The following is a 17,591-nucleotide window of genomic DNA, read 5'->3' as shown; positions in this document are numbered from 1 at the left end:
TTTAACAAGGTTTCTAACTCCATCTTTATGGTGTTTTGAAAAGTATCCGAGTGCTTCACAGTTTGAATAAAAGCTACACATTAAAGATAAGTATCCATCTTCGAACATGGACATAAAGGCACATAATTATTCCAAGTTTATAACTTTAAACACAATGAATGTTGATCATATTGTGGCATAGCAAGTAAAACATCAAATAATTTAGATTGGGGACAAAAATCAAAAAGCTTAAAAATAAGCTGACACTGAATTAAAGGTAATCTGAAACTGAAACTTGGTTAATATAGAAATGGATATCCATTACCTCTGACTGGGATTTAAACTTATGTCAAGCTAACAGTCAGCTAACAGAAAAGAAGCCTGGTTATGTCGAACTTATTTCATACAGGACACCAATGTGCTGCATGCGTGTCCTCACGTGACCTTGCTCAGCTACAAATCTTGCTTCATTAGTAGAGCCCAGCAGGCAGTCTACTTGTTGTAACATGCTTGAAAACAACCTCAGACGCTCAATAACTTTAAAGTGCTTCCTCAATGGATTTAATGCTGTTTAAAAAAAAAAAAAAAAAATTTCCTTCCTGTGTTTGAATGCATTTCTCTACTGCCAGTGGAAATAAATATATTCCTCCCCCAGAAAAGTGAAGAGATGAAGAAGAAAGGAAACGAGCACTTTGAGAAACAGCACTATGAAGAAGCGGTGAAGTATTATTCTAAAGCCATCGAATATTAGTAAGTAATACTTCTCTGACATTACATTTTAGTGCCATGCCTTTACCTTATGACAACTGTGATACACTGCAGCACCATCATAGTGAGATGGATAAGGTGTCGGTCACATATGCCAAGAGACTGTTCAGTAACCACCGGCTTCTAGGGAAAAATTTATATTCACCTTGACTGGTTGGTGAATGGTTGCTGGCTGTTGACACCAATTTTTACCTTGTGACCTCCAGTAGCCACTGTCCAACCAGTGTGGGAATGCACCCCCCCGGCAACCACTGGTTGCCAGGGTGTTGTTGGCCGGCCATTAAGCCCATGTGACTGTGGCTGTACATTTCTTAATACAGCCTAAATATGTTGCTTGTCACTGAGTGTATTTAATCCATGGAAATATGTCAAAAAACATGTTCTACATATCTGTCCACTAAAAAGAAAAGTTGTGCCTTTTGTAGTTGAAATTAATTTATTTCTCTTCCCAGCCCTGACAATCACAAACTTTATGGAAACCGAGCCCTATCCTTTATCAGGTGTAAGAAATATCAGTAAGTACCACTCATTCTGGAGCACTTGCCACAGTTCTGTTTGATAAAAAGCAGAAAAAGCAATGCTTAATAAATTGATTATACCACCACCCAATGTAAGGTTGTAAATTTTAACTCACAGCTGCCCTAAATTAACAGCATTGGGAATTTTTATATTTCTGTAGTAGTTAATCAATAAGGGTGCGCAGTCTCATTAGTCAAAATCTTATTATTAATGCTAAAACATAATTTTTGTTAATCGTTTTTTTAAATTTTCTGTTTTACAAAACAGCTGAGAGGATATTAAAACACTTTTTTTTTCCTTTTTTTTTTTTTTTTCCTTAATTGTTCACTTACATCCCTGAACAGAAAAATAATTTCAGTGGTTGAATGTTTTGCTTGATTAATTTCTGACTCCTCAGAGATATCCAGCGCTCCGGCTCAAATTTGGGTACAAAAATATGAATTTGGTTCATTTCTAATATATTTTGTGCTCTTATTTTTATGGTGAGTGGCCTAATAGGTTTGTTAAGCACTGTACGTTTCCTGTTGATCTTTGTGTCTTTGTGTACTTTCTAGCCTACTTGGCACCCTATTTAATTAATCTTGAGCTAAAGTCAATATTTAACTGAAACTGGCCTTTTTAAAAAGCTGTTAGGCTGACAGATGTTTTAATACCAACTTTCTTTGTGTAGGAAGTCACTTTTGTCTTCAACCAAGACAGAAGTGACCTAAACCAAAGAATAAGTGGACTTTCTATTTATTCTCAGCGAATAAAAAAACAGACATGTTCTAAAAGGTTTGCCATCCATCTAGTTCAAATACACATGAGGACATTATTACCCTTATCTGATACTCCAAAAAGTATTGGAAGCACTTACGCATAACAACCACACGCAGAAACACATTCATCAGATTTTTTAAAAACAAGTTGTTGTATGTAAAACCAGCGTTGCTGGAGCTTTAACCTCTCCACATTTGATCCTCTTCTCTGTGTACCTGGATAAGTTGAAGTTGTGCCCGAAACTTACTGAAAACAACTTGTCATAAATGCTTTCACTTTGCACCTGTGATTGTTGTAAAACTATGCCACACCCATTCTGAGGCGTGTTTGCAGATTGTTTTTGCGAAGCAGAGCAAGTCACAAGCTCGTGGATCTTTCGATCCAAACTTTTTATTTTTACTTTTCAGAAAAGCGGTCGGCGATGGAAAACGTGCCACTCTGATTAAACCTGTGTGGGCAAAGGTATTTGTCTTAATTATAATCTTTGTTTGTAATGTTCTGAGTTCATATTCAGTAAAATAAATTTCTGCTCCACTGTTGCTTTCATTTCTGTTGAGTTTCTGTTATTAGAGTAGACTGAAGTCTGTGTCACAACAGATTTTGATTACTTTTCTTTGGATTAGTTTTGTTTTTGCAAGTTGCACCGTGACCAGATGCCTTTAGTAGTCATCAACAAGTGCATAGCATAATTCTGGCTGGGTATTTAACCACCTCTCTTGGTAGAGTTCATTTAGATTGGTTGGTTTCCTGGCACAGTACCGGCTTTTAAGAATAGTCCAAACATTTTCAATGGAGATGAGGTTGAGGCTTTGGGAAGGCCATTCCCAGAAGCTTAATGTTAGCCTGCTTTATCCATTCCAAAACATTGTCCTGCTGGAACACCCAGCTGTGTCCAAGTTTCAAACATCTAGCTGCTGATTTGAGGTGAAGTGGAAGAATTTGGAAGTAGTCATCCGTCTTCATTATTCCATCCACTTTGTGCAATGTACCAGCAAAACAGCCCTAGAGCATTATACTGCCACCCACCATGCTTGTAACTTTGTGTTTGGCTTTAGTGTACAGTACCTTATCTGAACAGCAACACTGAGCATTATTATGTGAACTGTGTGAGCAAACAGCTGCTGTGATGAAGAAATCCTCTTTCTTGTTTTTGTACAGGGTCACTACCGTTACTGTGAGGCCTTGTTCTCCTTGGGACACTATGAAATGGCAATAAAAGCAAATAAGTTGGCCCAGATGCTCTGTAAAGATGACCACGAGGGAGTCAAAGATCTGGAAACGCAGTTCTGCAAATACACAACGACACATCCAATGGCTCATCCAGGCCCACCTCGAGGATATGTCTCAGGTAAACTTAAAAACCCTGTCTTCTTACAGTGGCTAATGGCAAAGGGTTATTTCTTTTTTTGTTTTGTTGTTGAATGTTTCCACTTTTTACCTTCCAATTAAGATCCTGTTATTGGTTTTAGTGAAAAAATAATCTGTCATATCCCTCCAAATTCAAACTGATATTTCTGTTCTCTGATTTCAGCTGGACCACTAGAGCAAGGTCAAAGGTATGTATGTGCTTTGTGCATTTGGTAATAACCGCTAGTAAAATTCTTATTTCATGCAGTTTTATTTTTTCTTCACAGTTTAAGACTCGGCCTCGTGACACCATCTCATAAGAGTCATCCAGCTGCCAGCACGTCCCCAAAGGTTTGTAACGCATCATTTGAGGTTGTCAGTAAAGCAGAATAATAAATTAGTTTGTTAGGTAAGGATAAGATTTTTAAGTATTTTTGTCGAAATATTAAGTGAATTAAATCTTTAATAGAGTGGTTTAATTGATAAACGATTAATAGTAATTCTGATAATCCAGTTTTCAATCAAAAATGCTGAACAAAACCTTAATTCAGGTTCTTTTTTGTATTTTGTAATCAAACTTTAGTTTTCAGTCTGTTTGTCTAAGATAAAAGGGGAAATGTCAAAATATTGATATTTTAATACAGAAGAGCTTATATGTGAAAGAAAAATGGAAGTGGCAAGAAAGAAAATGAGTAACAGTATTTGTAATGTTTATTTGTTTTTTTTCTTTCAATTAAGTTTTTGTTTTAAGCGTTTACATTTAAGTTGACTTTGATTTCGGTTTTTGTTTCAGTTTCTTATTTCAGTGTTCTGTTTCTTTCCTTTTTTTTTAATTCTACGATTGATTATTAATTCCTTTTTATGCATATTTGTAAATGTATATGTATTGATAACTATGGTCTCATGATCTTCAGCTATAGATGTTCTTTGGTATCGATTTAAATTTTAATGGTGGTGGTTTTAAAAGAACATTCAGATGATGAAAATTTGCAGCTTTAGTTTTGTCACATTTTAAAAGTATGACTCATGTTTTGTTGCTTAATTTTAGAGTTGATATTTTATTTGTGTGTTAACAGGTAGTAAACATGGACAAGCAAACAAGTGAGTGTGTTTTCATCCGTTTGGTTTTTATCTTTCATCATATAGTTGCACTTTCCAGTATGGAAAACTAACCCTTTGAGGCTCTGAGGCTTATTTTGAAGTTTATTGCTAAATTGCCACATGACATGAATATGTATGATGACCATGAAGTGATACAAATTTAGGCTTATTTGCAGTTGATGACATGAATAGAATCAAATTTGAGTTGCTGTGAATTCAGATATTTGTTGTTCAAATCAGTGAAACCCATCAGCTGTGATTCTGACAGACTGTTGATTAACTCCTGACAGCACTCACAATCAGAAATTGAGGCCTTTTTGATGGTGTTCGAGGGCAGCTGGCTCAACTTGGCTTTAAAAAAAGACTTGGAGAAAAGTGAAGAAAGTTACAGGACCGTTTGGTCACTTTTATAAATGTTTTGATATCTGGAATATAGTTATATCTCTTCTTGTTGCTGTTACTCAGCTGCTCAAACATAACTGCATTCACATGAGTAAATCAAGGTGAAACTTTGCTTCCTCTTAGGAGGATCAGAAATCAGATTAGGCTTTACTTGAGTAACAATTGAATATATTCCTTATTTAACATAAACTGGGCCTTGCTGCAGCCACTCGGTCCATATTCTGGCTGAAACAAACTTGTTGACTCCCTTTCTGTCCCTGTCAGTTTAAAGCAGTCTGAGGCACTGAGCTCTGGGACTCAGAGATTACCTGTATAAACACTGATGGCCTTAGTTAGAATTTTGTATGTTTAATATGAACTTTGTAAGAGTTTGTGTGTGTAAGATAGGAAATTTGGAAAAAGCAGAAAAGGTCCACTTTAAAGTCTGATATTCTCTCCCAAGGAAAAACTGAAAGGACTCCACAGAAGAACAGCAACAGTAAAGACCTTAAACCATCTAAAAGGTTGGTGAAAACACTACTATTAATAACCCATAAAAACTGTCTCACTTTTCTACCACAACCTTTGGCTCCATTGGACAGTACTGTCAAGCACAGAAAAACAACTTCAGCAGGGGAAATGTTTAAGCATAATTTAAAACTTTTGTGTTCTGAAGCGAGCCGCTTTCAAAGAGTGAAAAGGGAGAGTCCAACGCCACAGCAAAGAAGAAATCAAAGAGCAAAACTAGTCATCCTGGAAAACAGGTAAGTTTCTCACATTTAGCACTGCTTCAAAGTCATCAGCAGTACCGTTACATAAAGTGGCCATCCTCTGTTCAGAGCCAGGTAGTGGTTGACGGTAAAGCCGACAGATTGAAAGAGTTCAGATCTCTGGTGGAAGATGCTCACACTGCAATGGCTGACCTCCGTACCCGCAACGCAGAGCAGGCCTTCAGCAGGGCGCTGACCTTACTGGAAACTGTAACAACCAAGGTAATATTAGTTCTTACTGTGGCTAAACTAAAGTATGCTAAAGGCTAAAGTATGAATCCCAATGAACTCCAAATACAAAAAAATGTGTCAATAGTTTTAGTTTGTCTGCAGATTTGCAGTGTTGTGTACAAATTTTCGTTTTTTCCACATTTCTCACATCATCATCATCATCATCATCATCATCATCATCATCATCATCGTTTATTTGTATAGCACTTTACGAACACACCAGGCAGACCAAAGTGCTGAACAACACAGATCAAAACAACAACCAAATTAAAAATACCATAAAATCATTACATACAATAAAATAAATAAGGTGGTGTCAGTTTCCTACAGAGTTAAAAGCCAGGGAATAAAAATAGGTTTTCAATCTGGACTTAAAGACCTTCACTGATGACGCTTGTCTAATTTGGAGGGGAAGGTTATTCCAGAGCATCGGAGCCGCAATTGAAAAGGCACGGTCTCCTCTGCATTTCAGCCGCGACTTAGGGACCGACAGCAGCAGCTGCTCAGCTGAACGGAGCGAGCGAGGAGGAACATGTGGCTTCAGCAAATCAGATAAATAGACAGGAGCCAGACCATTTAAAGATTTAAAAACCAATAAAAGGACTTTAAAACGAATCCTAAATTCAATGGGAAGCCAATGCAAGGAAGCCAGAACCGGAGCGATGTGATCGAATTTCCTACTACCGGTTAAAAATCGCACCGCCGCATTTTGCACTAACTGCAGGCGTGACTACACTGATCCTTTCTAGAGATGATGACATAACACTGAAACGAAACTTAACTGGATTATTTGTCTTTATGTACATAGCACTCTTCATACGCACATACAGACCAAAGTCCGTCAAAGTGCAAGATTTTAAAAAAGAAAAAAAGGATGGCAGTAAATAAAATCTTGCAGAAAACTTTGAGAAATATTTTTGTCTTTGTAAAAGTCAGAAAAATTAAAAGATCTGGCCTAAGATGTAAATTGAGGATAATAAATGTTTTTTATCTTTTTTTTTTATTTTTTTTATTTAAAATTGGGATTAAAAATGAAAAGTTTCTGTTTGAAATTAGGTCGAGGTTCTTAGATTTTGCCCCAGTGAGTTGTTCACTGTGGTTAATTGCTGATTTAGAGCAGGGAGCCTATTCTGGCGAGTCACTTCCTTCCTCTTCTACCATGCTTCCTCTCACTTTTCATTATAAACAATTTAAGAAGAAGAAAAACCCAATAGTTGGGTTGCGGTCACGTGGTTCTGATGACGTGCGGAGGCAGCGCGATTTTTGAGTGGAGGGCGGAAGTAAACATGGAGGACACTGTGGAGAGTCAGGAGAGCAGCTATTGTGCAACTTTAGACCCCGTTTCTCGGGAGAGATATAAACAGATAGTTAAAAAATATATCGGACGTGATCCGTATTCTTTGAAAATGTCCGAATACACCACAGAAGTAAAGGATTTGCCTACTATCGAGGCTGTGGATATCACCAACTACTTGGTCCTCCAGACTTCTTACTACACTAGGCAGCAAATGAAAGCTTTCAAGAGTCTGGAGGCGTACAATTTTTTTTGTCAGCGGGTGGGTCCACAACCTTAGAACAAAACGTCTCCGTGATGGATACAGTTTGGTGTTTGCAAGGGTGAGTGTTTGTTCTTATATTGCTTTATCTTAAACACGCTAACAGTTAGCGGTAGCGGCTTTAACGTCAACAAACATGCCACATCCTTAGGACTTCGTTAGAGTGACAGTTGTTTGTTTCAAGGTAAACCATTCTCAGCGGTCTAACGAGACACCTCTGAAGACTTGGGTAATTGCAAAGGAGGATGGAGAAGTGATTGCAGCTCATTGCAATTGTATGGCAGGGTTAGTAGCCTGTTCTCCACTGTCACTAGGCTCAAATCCGGGCTCTCAGCCGTCTGTTGCATATCCAAAATCGCCTCTGCACATCGATGCTGTTCTGCTTTAAGCTTCATTCTTTTCTCTCGTTTGAGAACTGATTCCAATCTGGGTTTTCTTTCGTAGCCGAGATTGACCGTCGGAGCCCAGTCCTCCGACTCTTCGTCATCCAAAGCACTTGGGCAGCCTATAGTCCCAATCAAGTCAATATTAGACTACTAACTTAAAAGCACTAAGTAAACGAGAATTTAACGACTACCTAATGCTAATAAGTTCGTTTGCAAACATAACATTACCTCTGACGAAGTGGTCGCTGCAGACACGGGCATTGGCAGACTCTGCTCCTCCCGACTGTAAACGTAAATTTAAAATCCATTTTTTCCTACGTTTTTCGGTTAGAATTTTCCATTTTTCTCCTCTTCGTTGGGCTATTTTTGGTACCCTAAAATACCGTTTATCAGTTTCTCTGGTCGACCTACTGGAGCATCCGTAAACACAACAGGACATAGGCATTTTGCGTACTGTCTGTCTGTGATTTTGCGCTTATCTTTTTCACTTCCGACCGCCAGTCAGATTTCGCGCTTTACGTCGACGTCACGTCTACGTCAAATGAAACCTAGCTATAGGAACCTGTGAGATTATTCAACTCTTCTTGTGAGGAAGAAACTAAGTTTCTGCTCCCCTAAGCTGTACAAACAATTACTTTTGAAGCACTAAGTAAAGGTTTTAATCTTAATCCTTTTAGGTGATTTACAGTTTCAACAGAATGATTAATGTCCTTTCTTCTCCTTCTTCTCAGGAACTTGGACTTTCAACAATAGATGAGCTGTTGTTACTGTTTGGCCATGCGTCAGCCCTGATACAGATCGGCCGGCCGGAGGTAAGTTTTAAGCAAAGTGGTCAAATTTTATTTTTTGTCAGAAGCACAACTCTGCACCAGGGACTACAGCTAAGTCACCGTACATCCTTGTTGCAAAAAGAAGTCCTGATTGATAGATAAAGCAGTTAAGGCAGGAAATATTTTCAGTAGCAAAGTGGAACAAGGTGGACTTTGTTGCATTCACTTCATATGTGGTTGTCGTTCATATGTAGGAACTGACAGGAGCAGAAAAACTGCTGGAGAAGATCAAATCATACGACGAGAGGACGTTTCAGTGTCTAGTTTACTACGCCTTTGGCAAGCTATATCTCAGGGAGAACAGGTACACAACTAACATCAGTTAACAGCAGTTTTGCCACTGATTCTGACTTTTGGATTTTCAAACTGTACAATGTGTGGATTCTTCTGCTTCTGGCAGGTTTGCAGTAGCTCTGGAGCAGTTTTTAGATTCCCTGCAGATGGTCAAGAATCAAATAACACCTGGTAAACTCACCTGGCCTTTGACAAAAGAGACTGTCAAAGAAACACAGCCAGACTGTTTCAAGGTGAGTCTCAGGTGCTTTATATTTTAACAAATGTGTGATGTGAATCAAGCATTGCTCATGTTTTCTTTCGTTTTAGGAAATTCTGGAAGATGCTATAGAGTTGTGCAAGTTTCCTCCCCTTCCTGATGCCATTTGTCGCCTTGACAAATGTCTTTGCCCAGTGAAAGCTGAAATCTACTTTACTGACCCAGATTTTAAAGTAAACAGCATCCAGTCAATTTTTCACAGTTTAAAGAAAGATAGAAAAGATGGAAACCATAATGTTTTTTTCTACTTTATGAAGGGCTTCATTCGGATATGCTGCTGTGAGGACTGCACAGTTGAATATCACGTCACATGTTGGAAGACCCTGAAAGCATCAGCCTTCTCAGAAAAGAGTGAAAAGGTGAATTTAGACCTTGTTACATCATCCTTCTGTGTATTCTGTTGCTTTCTTGTTATCATGAAGCTACAATTTCCAGCTGTGAACAAACCTACTTGTTTTTGTGTTGCAGGATTTGCTGCAAGAAGCTTGTTTGACTCCAGACTGCATCGGTCAGATCTGTAGTATAACAATCTTTTGTCCGACGGGCGTGGTGAAGTGTAAGGTGAGAGGCGAAAGCTCTTTGAGGGGGTGGCGTAGAAACTCTGGTCATGAGTCACAGAGTTGTTGTTGACTTGAGTTCTTCTGTCTTTTCAGTTTGAAGCTGCAGTCCCCAAACCGCAGACTGTGAAGAAGCCAAAGGTGAATCAGAAATGTACAAGGTGAGGCTGAAGTTACAGAGTTCATTCTAGATGTTTGTGAACTTAAGAAAAAATTAACAACTATGTAGCTACTAGCTAATAATTACCAGCTAGATGTTCTGGTTATTTCACACTCTTGCTTATACTTTAGTGTCAGCAGCTGTTTTGGCTGTAGCAGGGACTCGGTAACTCCCTCTTGAATTTATAAAGTGACAGTGTGTCCGTCTCACACCTACAAGCAGCTGACTCCTCTGCATGCCTGTCCTGTGTGTTCACTTAAAGCCAAGCTCAAAGATTTCCCTGACCAGTAAGGGCTTTTAAACACCCAAATTGCAATGACTGCCAAAGATGCTCGTTCAGTCACGTGTGAGACCGGTGTGCTGATTTGTTTTTTCTGACATTCTTAAAATTTGCGTCACAGTATCTGCAGAGCGCTTCTATTTCAAACGGCTCAGCTACAAAGTGTGATTCAGTGTAGGAGTTACAAGTTAAGTGTGTCTACTAAAAAAATCTTGGACAGGTTTGAGTCTCAGTGAACACTGGCCGTCGCCAGTATTTTTATTATTTTGTGTTTAACACTTGGCCTGATGTTCACACGCACAATGAAATTCCAGTGAATGCATCAGGGACTACTCGGAGTTGATTCTCTCTCCTAGAATACTTCAACAAGCAGATCGGAGAACCTGGGGATCGAACCATGACCGGAGTTTTATGATTCACATTCACGTGCAGCTGCTTTCTGAAAATCTGTACTACTTCTTGCTGTTTTTCAGTCTGAAGAAGTTCAAATCAAAGGAGGAGCACAAGCTAAGGAGGAAGCAGCATAAAGTGTCTTTTCAGGATAAGGAGGATAAGCAGATTCTGCAGCAGCAGCAAGACTCAGCAGCTCCGAGTCAGCAGAAAGGTGCCTCCTGTAGCTTTTGTTAAAATTTTTGTTAAAAAGGTTTCCTTTAGTTAGAATTTAACATTTTGACTTTTCTCAACCCAAACACTTGTTGATTCACCTTTTGTCTGTTTCCCTTGTTTCAGTCTGGTTAGTGTACAGAGATCGAGTTCTTCTGCAGATCAACCAGAATGTGGAGCTTCTGAGGGGGGAGAATGGCCTCCATATTTCTGTTCTCTTCAGCAGTCTGAAACCCTGGTTGGAGCTGGACTTTGCTAGGGGGAACCAGCTAGCTGGAAGGATGCTGAACTGGCAGCAGGAGCAGCTAGAGACTTTAGGACAAGTTGCTGAGCTGCTGCTGGAGAGGAACAACCGGGTTTTGGCTCGTGTATTTATCCAGGAGCTCAGTAGCTGTGTGAACATAAATCCCAAACTCAGCAATTGGGCGCACCGGCTCAATGATGGAGGTTGGTGTTTATCCACTTAATCTGATACTCTGAAATACGTGTCAGAAGAGTTTCTGTTGCATTACAAGTGGCTTTTTAAGGTATTCATACTGTTAAATGGATTACTGTTTCTTCTGCAGGTCTGAATGCTGCCCAGAGCTTCATTGAACGCTACGCAGGACGCTTGGAGCAACTGGACTTGTCTCTTCTGCTAAAATTTGGACCTTTGCAGGATATGATTATAGAGAAGTTGGGCACGAGCCCGGAGTTATTTTCAAGCATTGGCTTAACTGTGACTGAATACCTTAAACAGGCCCCGCCACATGACATGAGGCTCTTTATCTGGACTATGGACGAGCATAGGGATGAGTATGTCTCCTGCCACACTATTCTGGATGAATATTTTGATATGTTGGGTGAGTATTTTGAGCTCGACTAACTTTTGATTGGGAGAGCCTTCATTTTACCTCATGATTTTATTTTGTTTGTTTTTCAGATGGGCATTGTTCGGTCTTAAAAAAGTCAGATGAAAGTCAAAATGTAAGGTTTTTGGAAATCTAAAATATATCTGGCTGCAGGTCTATAAACTTAAAGGATTAGTTTGACGTTTTCAGAAATACACTGGTGGTGAGGAAAGTACTAAAACTATATTTTAGGGTGTTTTGAACAAGCACTTGGTGAGAGTGGGAAGGAAAAACTCCTTTTTAGCAGGAAGAAACCTCTGGCAGTACCAGGCTCAGGGAGGGGCAAACATTTGCCATGACCAGTTGGAGTTGAGGGGAGGGTAAATGGGACAAAAGGCCTGTTTGTCCTCTGCCTAAAACAGTACATTTGAGCTCCTCCCCTTTGAACCAGATTTATTCTGATTGGCTACCCCTCCCAAACTGAAGGTTTAAACAGCAGATGGGACTCGTGTGTGTGTGTGTGTGTGTGTGTGTGTGTGAGAGAGAGAGAGACCGATATTAAGGAGGTCTTTACTTAGTACTATCACCATAGATGATTTAGAGCAGGGATTAGTTGTGGATTCTCAAAATGAGCACACAAGGACTTTTCGCCATAAGCCTCATATACACATTAATATAAACTTTTTCTTTTCTAAACCTTTGAGTGCTTTCTAACTATCACACACACTCAATTGGAGGCACGGTTGAGTAATGGCTGCCACAACGTTCCTTTTGTCCCGTCTCCTTTCCCTTACCTCCAGTTGTACATGGCAGATGGCTGCCCCTCCCCGAGCGTGATTCTGCCAGAGGTTTCTTCCTATTAAAAGGGAGTTTTTCCTTTTCTCTATTGCCAAGTGGTTGCTCATTTTTGGGGTTTTCTCTCTGTTATTGTAGGGTCTTTATCTTACAATATAAAGTGCCTCGAGGCGGCTGTTGTTATCATTCGGCTTTGTATAAATAAAATTTAATTGAATTGGGAGCACATTTGTAGTAGTACAATTAAGTATTTACCTGGTCATAGGTAAATGCTGCATTTAAAGAGGTAAATACAGCACTTTATTGGAAGTCTTGGCTGAAACCTTCAACTTGGTTTGTCCACACAAGTAATTTCCTCAAATGTCAAACTATTCCTTTTAAAGTGAACTGATTTTTCTCAGTAACAAACATGGAGTAGACAACACCAAACTGGAGCTTTAGTTTTATGCTCATCACACTTGTTCTTCCTTCAGAATTCTCCTATCAAAGCTAAGAGTCGAGGCCGGAAAAAGAAACAGAAAGAGCCAAAGGTCAGAGGTTGCAATATTAGTTGTTGCATGTAAGAGGAATTAATTTATGCAGCGTCACACTAAAATGTTTCTTCCTTGTTTTCCTCTCAGGGTGTTATTGTTTTGTCTGGGATGAGAAGTGTTAATCCAAGGGATGAGTGGGACCAAGAGTTTTTTGAAGATGATTCTTTGTAAGTTCCTTTGTCTTCATGGACATGCAGAGACTGTTTTAGCTGAAACTTGTTGGTAACAATCAAGCTTTCTGTCTACAGATCATTCCTTGACACGCTCGATTCGTTCACTGTGCCGAGCCACCTTCGAGACCAAGTGGCGGAATTTGAGGATCAGTATGACAGCAGGAGACACAGAAGTCACTATAAACATATTTTGGACAACAACCCTGACTCAACAAAAGAGAGTTTGTATGAGTAAGTGCAAACACATTAAAGAGGTTACATTTACGCTTTCTTATGTGAGCATATGTAAGTGCGAGTAATATTTGGACTGTCTGTCCCCCTGCAGCTACTTTGCTCAGATCTTGGACGAACATGGTGCCCTGGTAGCTGAAGACCCTCTGCTGGTGGGTGAACTTGAAAATTTCCCTTCTGAGGCTAAGCGAAAGATCGAAGCAGCTGGGGGCTTCGAGCCGTTTCTCCTGGACTCCCTTCGCTTCATAAAGATCGGGAGGTGTATTGGCCTGGCGAAGCATGCAGTGTCTCTGCAGCAGGCTGAACGTGGAGCCAGCCTGGACGATCTGGACGAAATAGCTGATCTGGACGATAACTCTGAATCTCCTGTTTTGTATACAGGCGATGAAACTAGTTTCACAAGCTATATGCATGACTATTCATCTGCACAGACTGAAGGCTATACAGTGCTCCCAAATCCTTATGCATCTGGTTTTCAGCCCCTATACCAGCCAGTGATTGGGTCCTACTTTGCTTGGAGTAACGGTGATGATCAGGAGCCAGACAATAACTTTTCACCCAATGGCTACGAGGATCTGTATCTTGATCCCTCTGAGTTTAACCGTGGAGTTTGGGAAACTAATGCAACTTTGGGGACATCGGTGACAACCAATGAGATCTTTTTGAGCCATGCAAGCCATGCAGCAGTGCAGGTCAACACCAACATATTTGTTTCTTTTAATTAACTAAGTGGAATATGTACATAAATACACACTGCTATGTGTCTGTCTGAAATGTTGTGTTTGCTGTGGCCTCAGACATGCCAGGAGGCCATGAGGAGTGTAGCGGTGAATACGGAGCTTCATGAGGGCTTTGAGAAATCCCAGGTCAGTCACAGTTTTTCCCATAAAAGGAAAGCCTCCAGCAATGTGATTCATAGCAAGTATTTTGTTAGTGGAGTTTTATTTACTGAAGCTTAAAATATTCAGTAACACTTTACAATATGGCTAAGACTAAGAGCGTAAATCCCCTGTAATTAAATGTAATTTTGAGGTATATTTATAAATAATAATAGACAAATATTTAAAGGTAAGTACACTAGAAAACAAGACAGTTGTTACAGAAAACAAAGAAATAAATAATTATACTGTGAGTAAATATAATTAATAATAATAATAGTAGTAGTAGTAGTCTTATCTACTGCACAAATTATAAGTGCTTAACATCTGTTCCAGTCTCGCACTGAGAGAGACTATAAGTCACTGTACTTGCATGGATTCAATGTAAAATATGAAGATTTACTAGTGTTACTTCAGTATTTACAGTAAGTTGTCGTTTACTGTTCATATTTTCTCCAGGGTGACATCAACAAGCAAGAGAAGAGCAACAGGTCGCTGGAGCAGCAGATCAAGAAAATGACAAATGACAAAGTAAATGTAGGCGAGAGAGAAGACGTCGTTTTACTACAGGAGGAAGTGCAGAAGATCACAGCCAATATTCAAGTAATTTCAATACATTTGACATTTACAAATGTCATTAGCTGAAACTTAACGTGTCTGTATTTTAATTGATAATTTCTCTCTCATCAAGGTAACCAATAAGGAGCTGACACTGTTCCAGCAGAAGCTAGAGGATGAGGTGAAGAAGGACCAGAAGGAGAAGAAAGCCAATCAGGAAGCACTGAGGTCCCTAAAGCAGGAGATAGAAGAACTGTTGGAGCAACAAGGGAGGTAAGACTTTAAATCTTATCTTAAATCATTCTCTGTGTCGTGGCTGCTCTTACATTAATCTCTAAATTTCCTCAATTTTGTGGTCTTTTTATTTGTAGACTTGCCCAAAGCATCCAGGAGAAGAAAACCAGCTATGAAGCCAAGCTGAATGATTTCTTGGAGCTAAGGTAAGACAGGACAATGAAACTTAAAGTGAAAGTTTCTTTTTCTTCTTTTTTTTAAGATTCTCTCTCACCTTTTTTTCCCTCCAGTAATCAGTTAGCAGCTGAAAAGATGAGTCTGGAGGATGAGATCAAACGATGTAAAGCCTTGATTAGCTCGGCCACCAGGAGGTCTCACACAGCTCTGGTATTGCCTACACTTTGATACATCTTATTTCTGACTACATATGTTGATGTTTTTCAAGTCCCTCACAGCTCTCTTTTAGCAACAAGAAATGTTTATTTTAATGTATTATTTATTGCTGGTAGAGGTTTTTTTGGGGGCACGTTGTTGACTCAAAAACTGACTTGAAATAATGACGACCCATCCTCCGCTTGTGTTACTTCACCAGCTGTCGCTAATGGAGAGCAGTCGGGATCAGAGCTTGCACGGCCTCTACAAAGAGCTGGCAGACGCCAAGGCTTTGCTGAACAAACTGGATGAAGCACTACACAGGTAAGAGCAGGAAAGAGTACGCGTCAGCCAAGTCATTTAAGAAACGGAACTAATGCCTCATAGCAGCCTGAGTTGGCCTCGAAACGTTGAAGTGCTTTTGCTGTTTTTAAAGTACCAAAAGTAATCTGTAGTAGAGCTGGGCGATATATCGAGTTTTTAAAACATATCGATATATTTTTATACGAGATATAAGATGTGACAATATCCTTTATATCGATATAGTCTATGTTACGTTATAATTATAGTTGTGGAGCCGCAAGTTTGCCTCTCTTTCGTCCACTTTTGTCTCTACGCAACGTTACTCCGCCTCGCCTTCACTGAAGACAACTCCCCCTCCTACCCCATCGCTTCACGTGCAGGCAGCGACAAGACGGACACGGCAAATCTCCGTTAACGAGTTACTGCGCATCGCCCCATGCGTGGGGCTGGACGGCGTCAACGTGCTAACGAGCTAAACATGCTAACGAGCTAACAGCGCTAACCCTAAAATCCTTTCATTCTCTCAAAAGTTGATAGCGCGCCTTATGTATGAATTCTGGTTGTGCTTGGTGGCCGCGAACCGATTTTATGTGGTACACGGCGTTCAGCAATCTGTCAAAAATGTTTGAGTACGACTTTGGTAAGCTACGGAGCTGCACCGCTTGATAGATTGTCGGCGCATTACGGCTACCGAGGAGCTTCGCGGAGTGATACGTACTGTGCATCAACGTAATATTACCGTATTGTGTGTGTATAAGGACCATAAATGGCACCTGTAAGAGACGTGGTTATGAAGCGGATTTCAAACTCCAGGCTATCAGTCACACAGTAAAACTTGGGAACAGAGCAGCTGTAAAATCTGTCTGTCTTTGTTATTACGCTCAGCGTCTTTTAGTTTACATTTTGACTGCACAATTGTGAGCTCTTTGTTTAGCACAAAAACAACCTTGTTTTCTTTTATTTATGGAGCATTATTATTTAATGAATGCTCATAATTTAATTTTGAGTAATTTTTCATGTACATCTGTGCTGTATGTTAATAAAAGTGCCTGTGTGACATCTGGGACACAGCTTTGACTAAGAACTCTTTTTGTTCTTACTTTATGGCTTAAAAAAAATATCGAGATATATATCTTATATCGCCATCCAGCTAAAAAATATCGAGATATGAATTTTGGGTCATATCGCCCAGCCCTAATCTGTAGCAAGACACTGAGTAAAATCTGCTCAGTCAAACAATGCATGTAATTAAGTAAAGTAACAAAGGGGACTATACTATATTGTGTTTAAAGGTCCAGTGTTTGCAAAAATAAATTAAGTCTGCAGCACTCTTTTATTTTTTGCATGCACCAGATGAAAATTACTTTTTAAAATTTCTTTATGAAGCTTTTCGCAGCAGTGATGTGAGTTAAAAAGAATGGGAATTTGTTCCTGTTCAAACTAAATGGATTTTCTTTAAAGCACTGGAGTGAGGTAGGGCTATGTCTGGTGCCATAAGACCAGACTGCATGCCGGCCTGGTATGCACTCCTACACCGTCATTTTACTGAGCCAGTGGAGAGTGGTTGGCTCTGCCTCGGTGAGCTGAATCTTATTAAGGTCTTGGTGCTTTGGGAATGTGAATATTCCCAGTGGCCGGTGTTGATGTTGGAATGGACCGGATATAGCTCAGATGTTTTCAGGCTTATGTGTGATATCTGACTTCTTTGCAGATTCCCAAATCAAGACCTGGAAGCAGCGAGAAACAGCTGCAGAGACCAGATCAAAGAAGTGGAAAAGAGAATCTCCACTGCTGAGGTACAAGAACCCTTCAGATCAGACGTATGTTTGTGGCGCAGGTGTAAGATCGGGCAGCTTCATAAGCAGCAGGACTCGACAAAGATTTTGCATATAACTGCGATACTA

At 39.7% G+C, this 17,591-nt stretch overlaps 1 protein-coding gene across 3 annotated transcripts in view; it reads left to right on the top strand.

Annotated features, from left to right (window-relative positions):
* Positions 1 to 17,591, top strand: part of ttc3 (tetratricopeptide repeat domain 3) — a 31,785-nt gene that overhangs the window by 7,351 nt on the left and 6,843 nt on the right. For all 3 annotated transcript variants that reach the window (XM_082549950.1, XM_082549948.1, XM_082549949.1), the window contains 32 exons: positions 635 to 729; positions 1,200 to 1,262; positions 2,433 to 2,487; positions 3,184 to 3,373; positions 3,557 to 3,581; positions 3,660 to 3,723; positions 4,449 to 4,473; positions 5,318 to 5,378; positions 5,531 to 5,618; positions 5,694 to 5,846; positions 8,529 to 8,609; positions 8,822 to 8,931; positions 9,028 to 9,154; positions 9,231 to 9,353; positions 9,438 to 9,539; positions 9,649 to 9,741; positions 9,834 to 9,898; positions 10,651 to 10,781; positions 10,907 to 11,227; positions 11,347 to 11,622; positions 11,703 to 11,746; positions 12,879 to 12,935; positions 13,026 to 13,105; positions 13,187 to 13,342; positions 13,437 to 14,034; positions 14,140 to 14,208; positions 14,680 to 14,823; positions 14,912 to 15,051; positions 15,150 to 15,218; positions 15,303 to 15,399; positions 15,605 to 15,708; positions 17,399 to 17,483. In XM_082549950.1, the coding sequence (XP_082406076.1) occupies positions 635 to 729; positions 1,200 to 1,262; positions 2,433 to 2,487; positions 3,184 to 3,373; positions 3,557 to 3,581; positions 3,660 to 3,723; positions 4,449 to 4,473; positions 5,318 to 5,378; positions 5,531 to 5,618; positions 5,694 to 5,846; positions 8,529 to 8,609; positions 8,822 to 8,931; positions 9,028 to 9,154; positions 9,231 to 9,353; positions 9,438 to 9,539; positions 9,649 to 9,741; positions 9,834 to 9,898; positions 10,651 to 10,781; positions 10,907 to 11,227; positions 11,347 to 11,622; positions 11,703 to 11,746; positions 12,879 to 12,935; positions 13,026 to 13,105; positions 13,187 to 13,342; positions 13,437 to 14,034; positions 14,140 to 14,208; positions 14,680 to 14,823; positions 14,912 to 15,051; positions 15,150 to 15,218; positions 15,303 to 15,399; positions 15,605 to 15,708; positions 17,399 to 17,483 (3,891 nt within the window). The remainder of the gene's footprint in view (positions 1 to 634; positions 730 to 1,199; positions 1,263 to 2,432; positions 2,488 to 3,183; positions 3,374 to 3,556; positions 3,582 to 3,659; positions 3,724 to 4,448; positions 4,474 to 5,317; positions 5,379 to 5,530; positions 5,619 to 5,693; positions 5,847 to 8,528; positions 8,610 to 8,821; positions 8,932 to 9,027; positions 9,155 to 9,230; positions 9,354 to 9,437; positions 9,540 to 9,648; positions 9,742 to 9,833; positions 9,899 to 10,650; positions 10,782 to 10,906; positions 11,228 to 11,346; positions 11,623 to 11,702; positions 11,747 to 12,878; positions 12,936 to 13,025; positions 13,106 to 13,186; positions 13,343 to 13,436; positions 14,035 to 14,139; positions 14,209 to 14,679; positions 14,824 to 14,911; positions 15,052 to 15,149; positions 15,219 to 15,302; positions 15,400 to 15,604; positions 15,709 to 17,398; positions 17,484 to 17,591) is intronic.

Source organism: Aulonocara stuartgranti (assembly GCF_965226115.1).
Source record: "Aulonocara stuartgranti genome assembly, chromosome: 10".
NCBI classification, from domain to species: domain Eukaryota; kingdom Metazoa; phylum Chordata; class Actinopteri; order Cichliformes; family Cichlidae; genus Aulonocara; species Aulonocara stuartgranti.
Note: the sequence above shows the minus strand (reverse complement) of the source record. Positions and strands in the feature narration are given on the sequence as shown.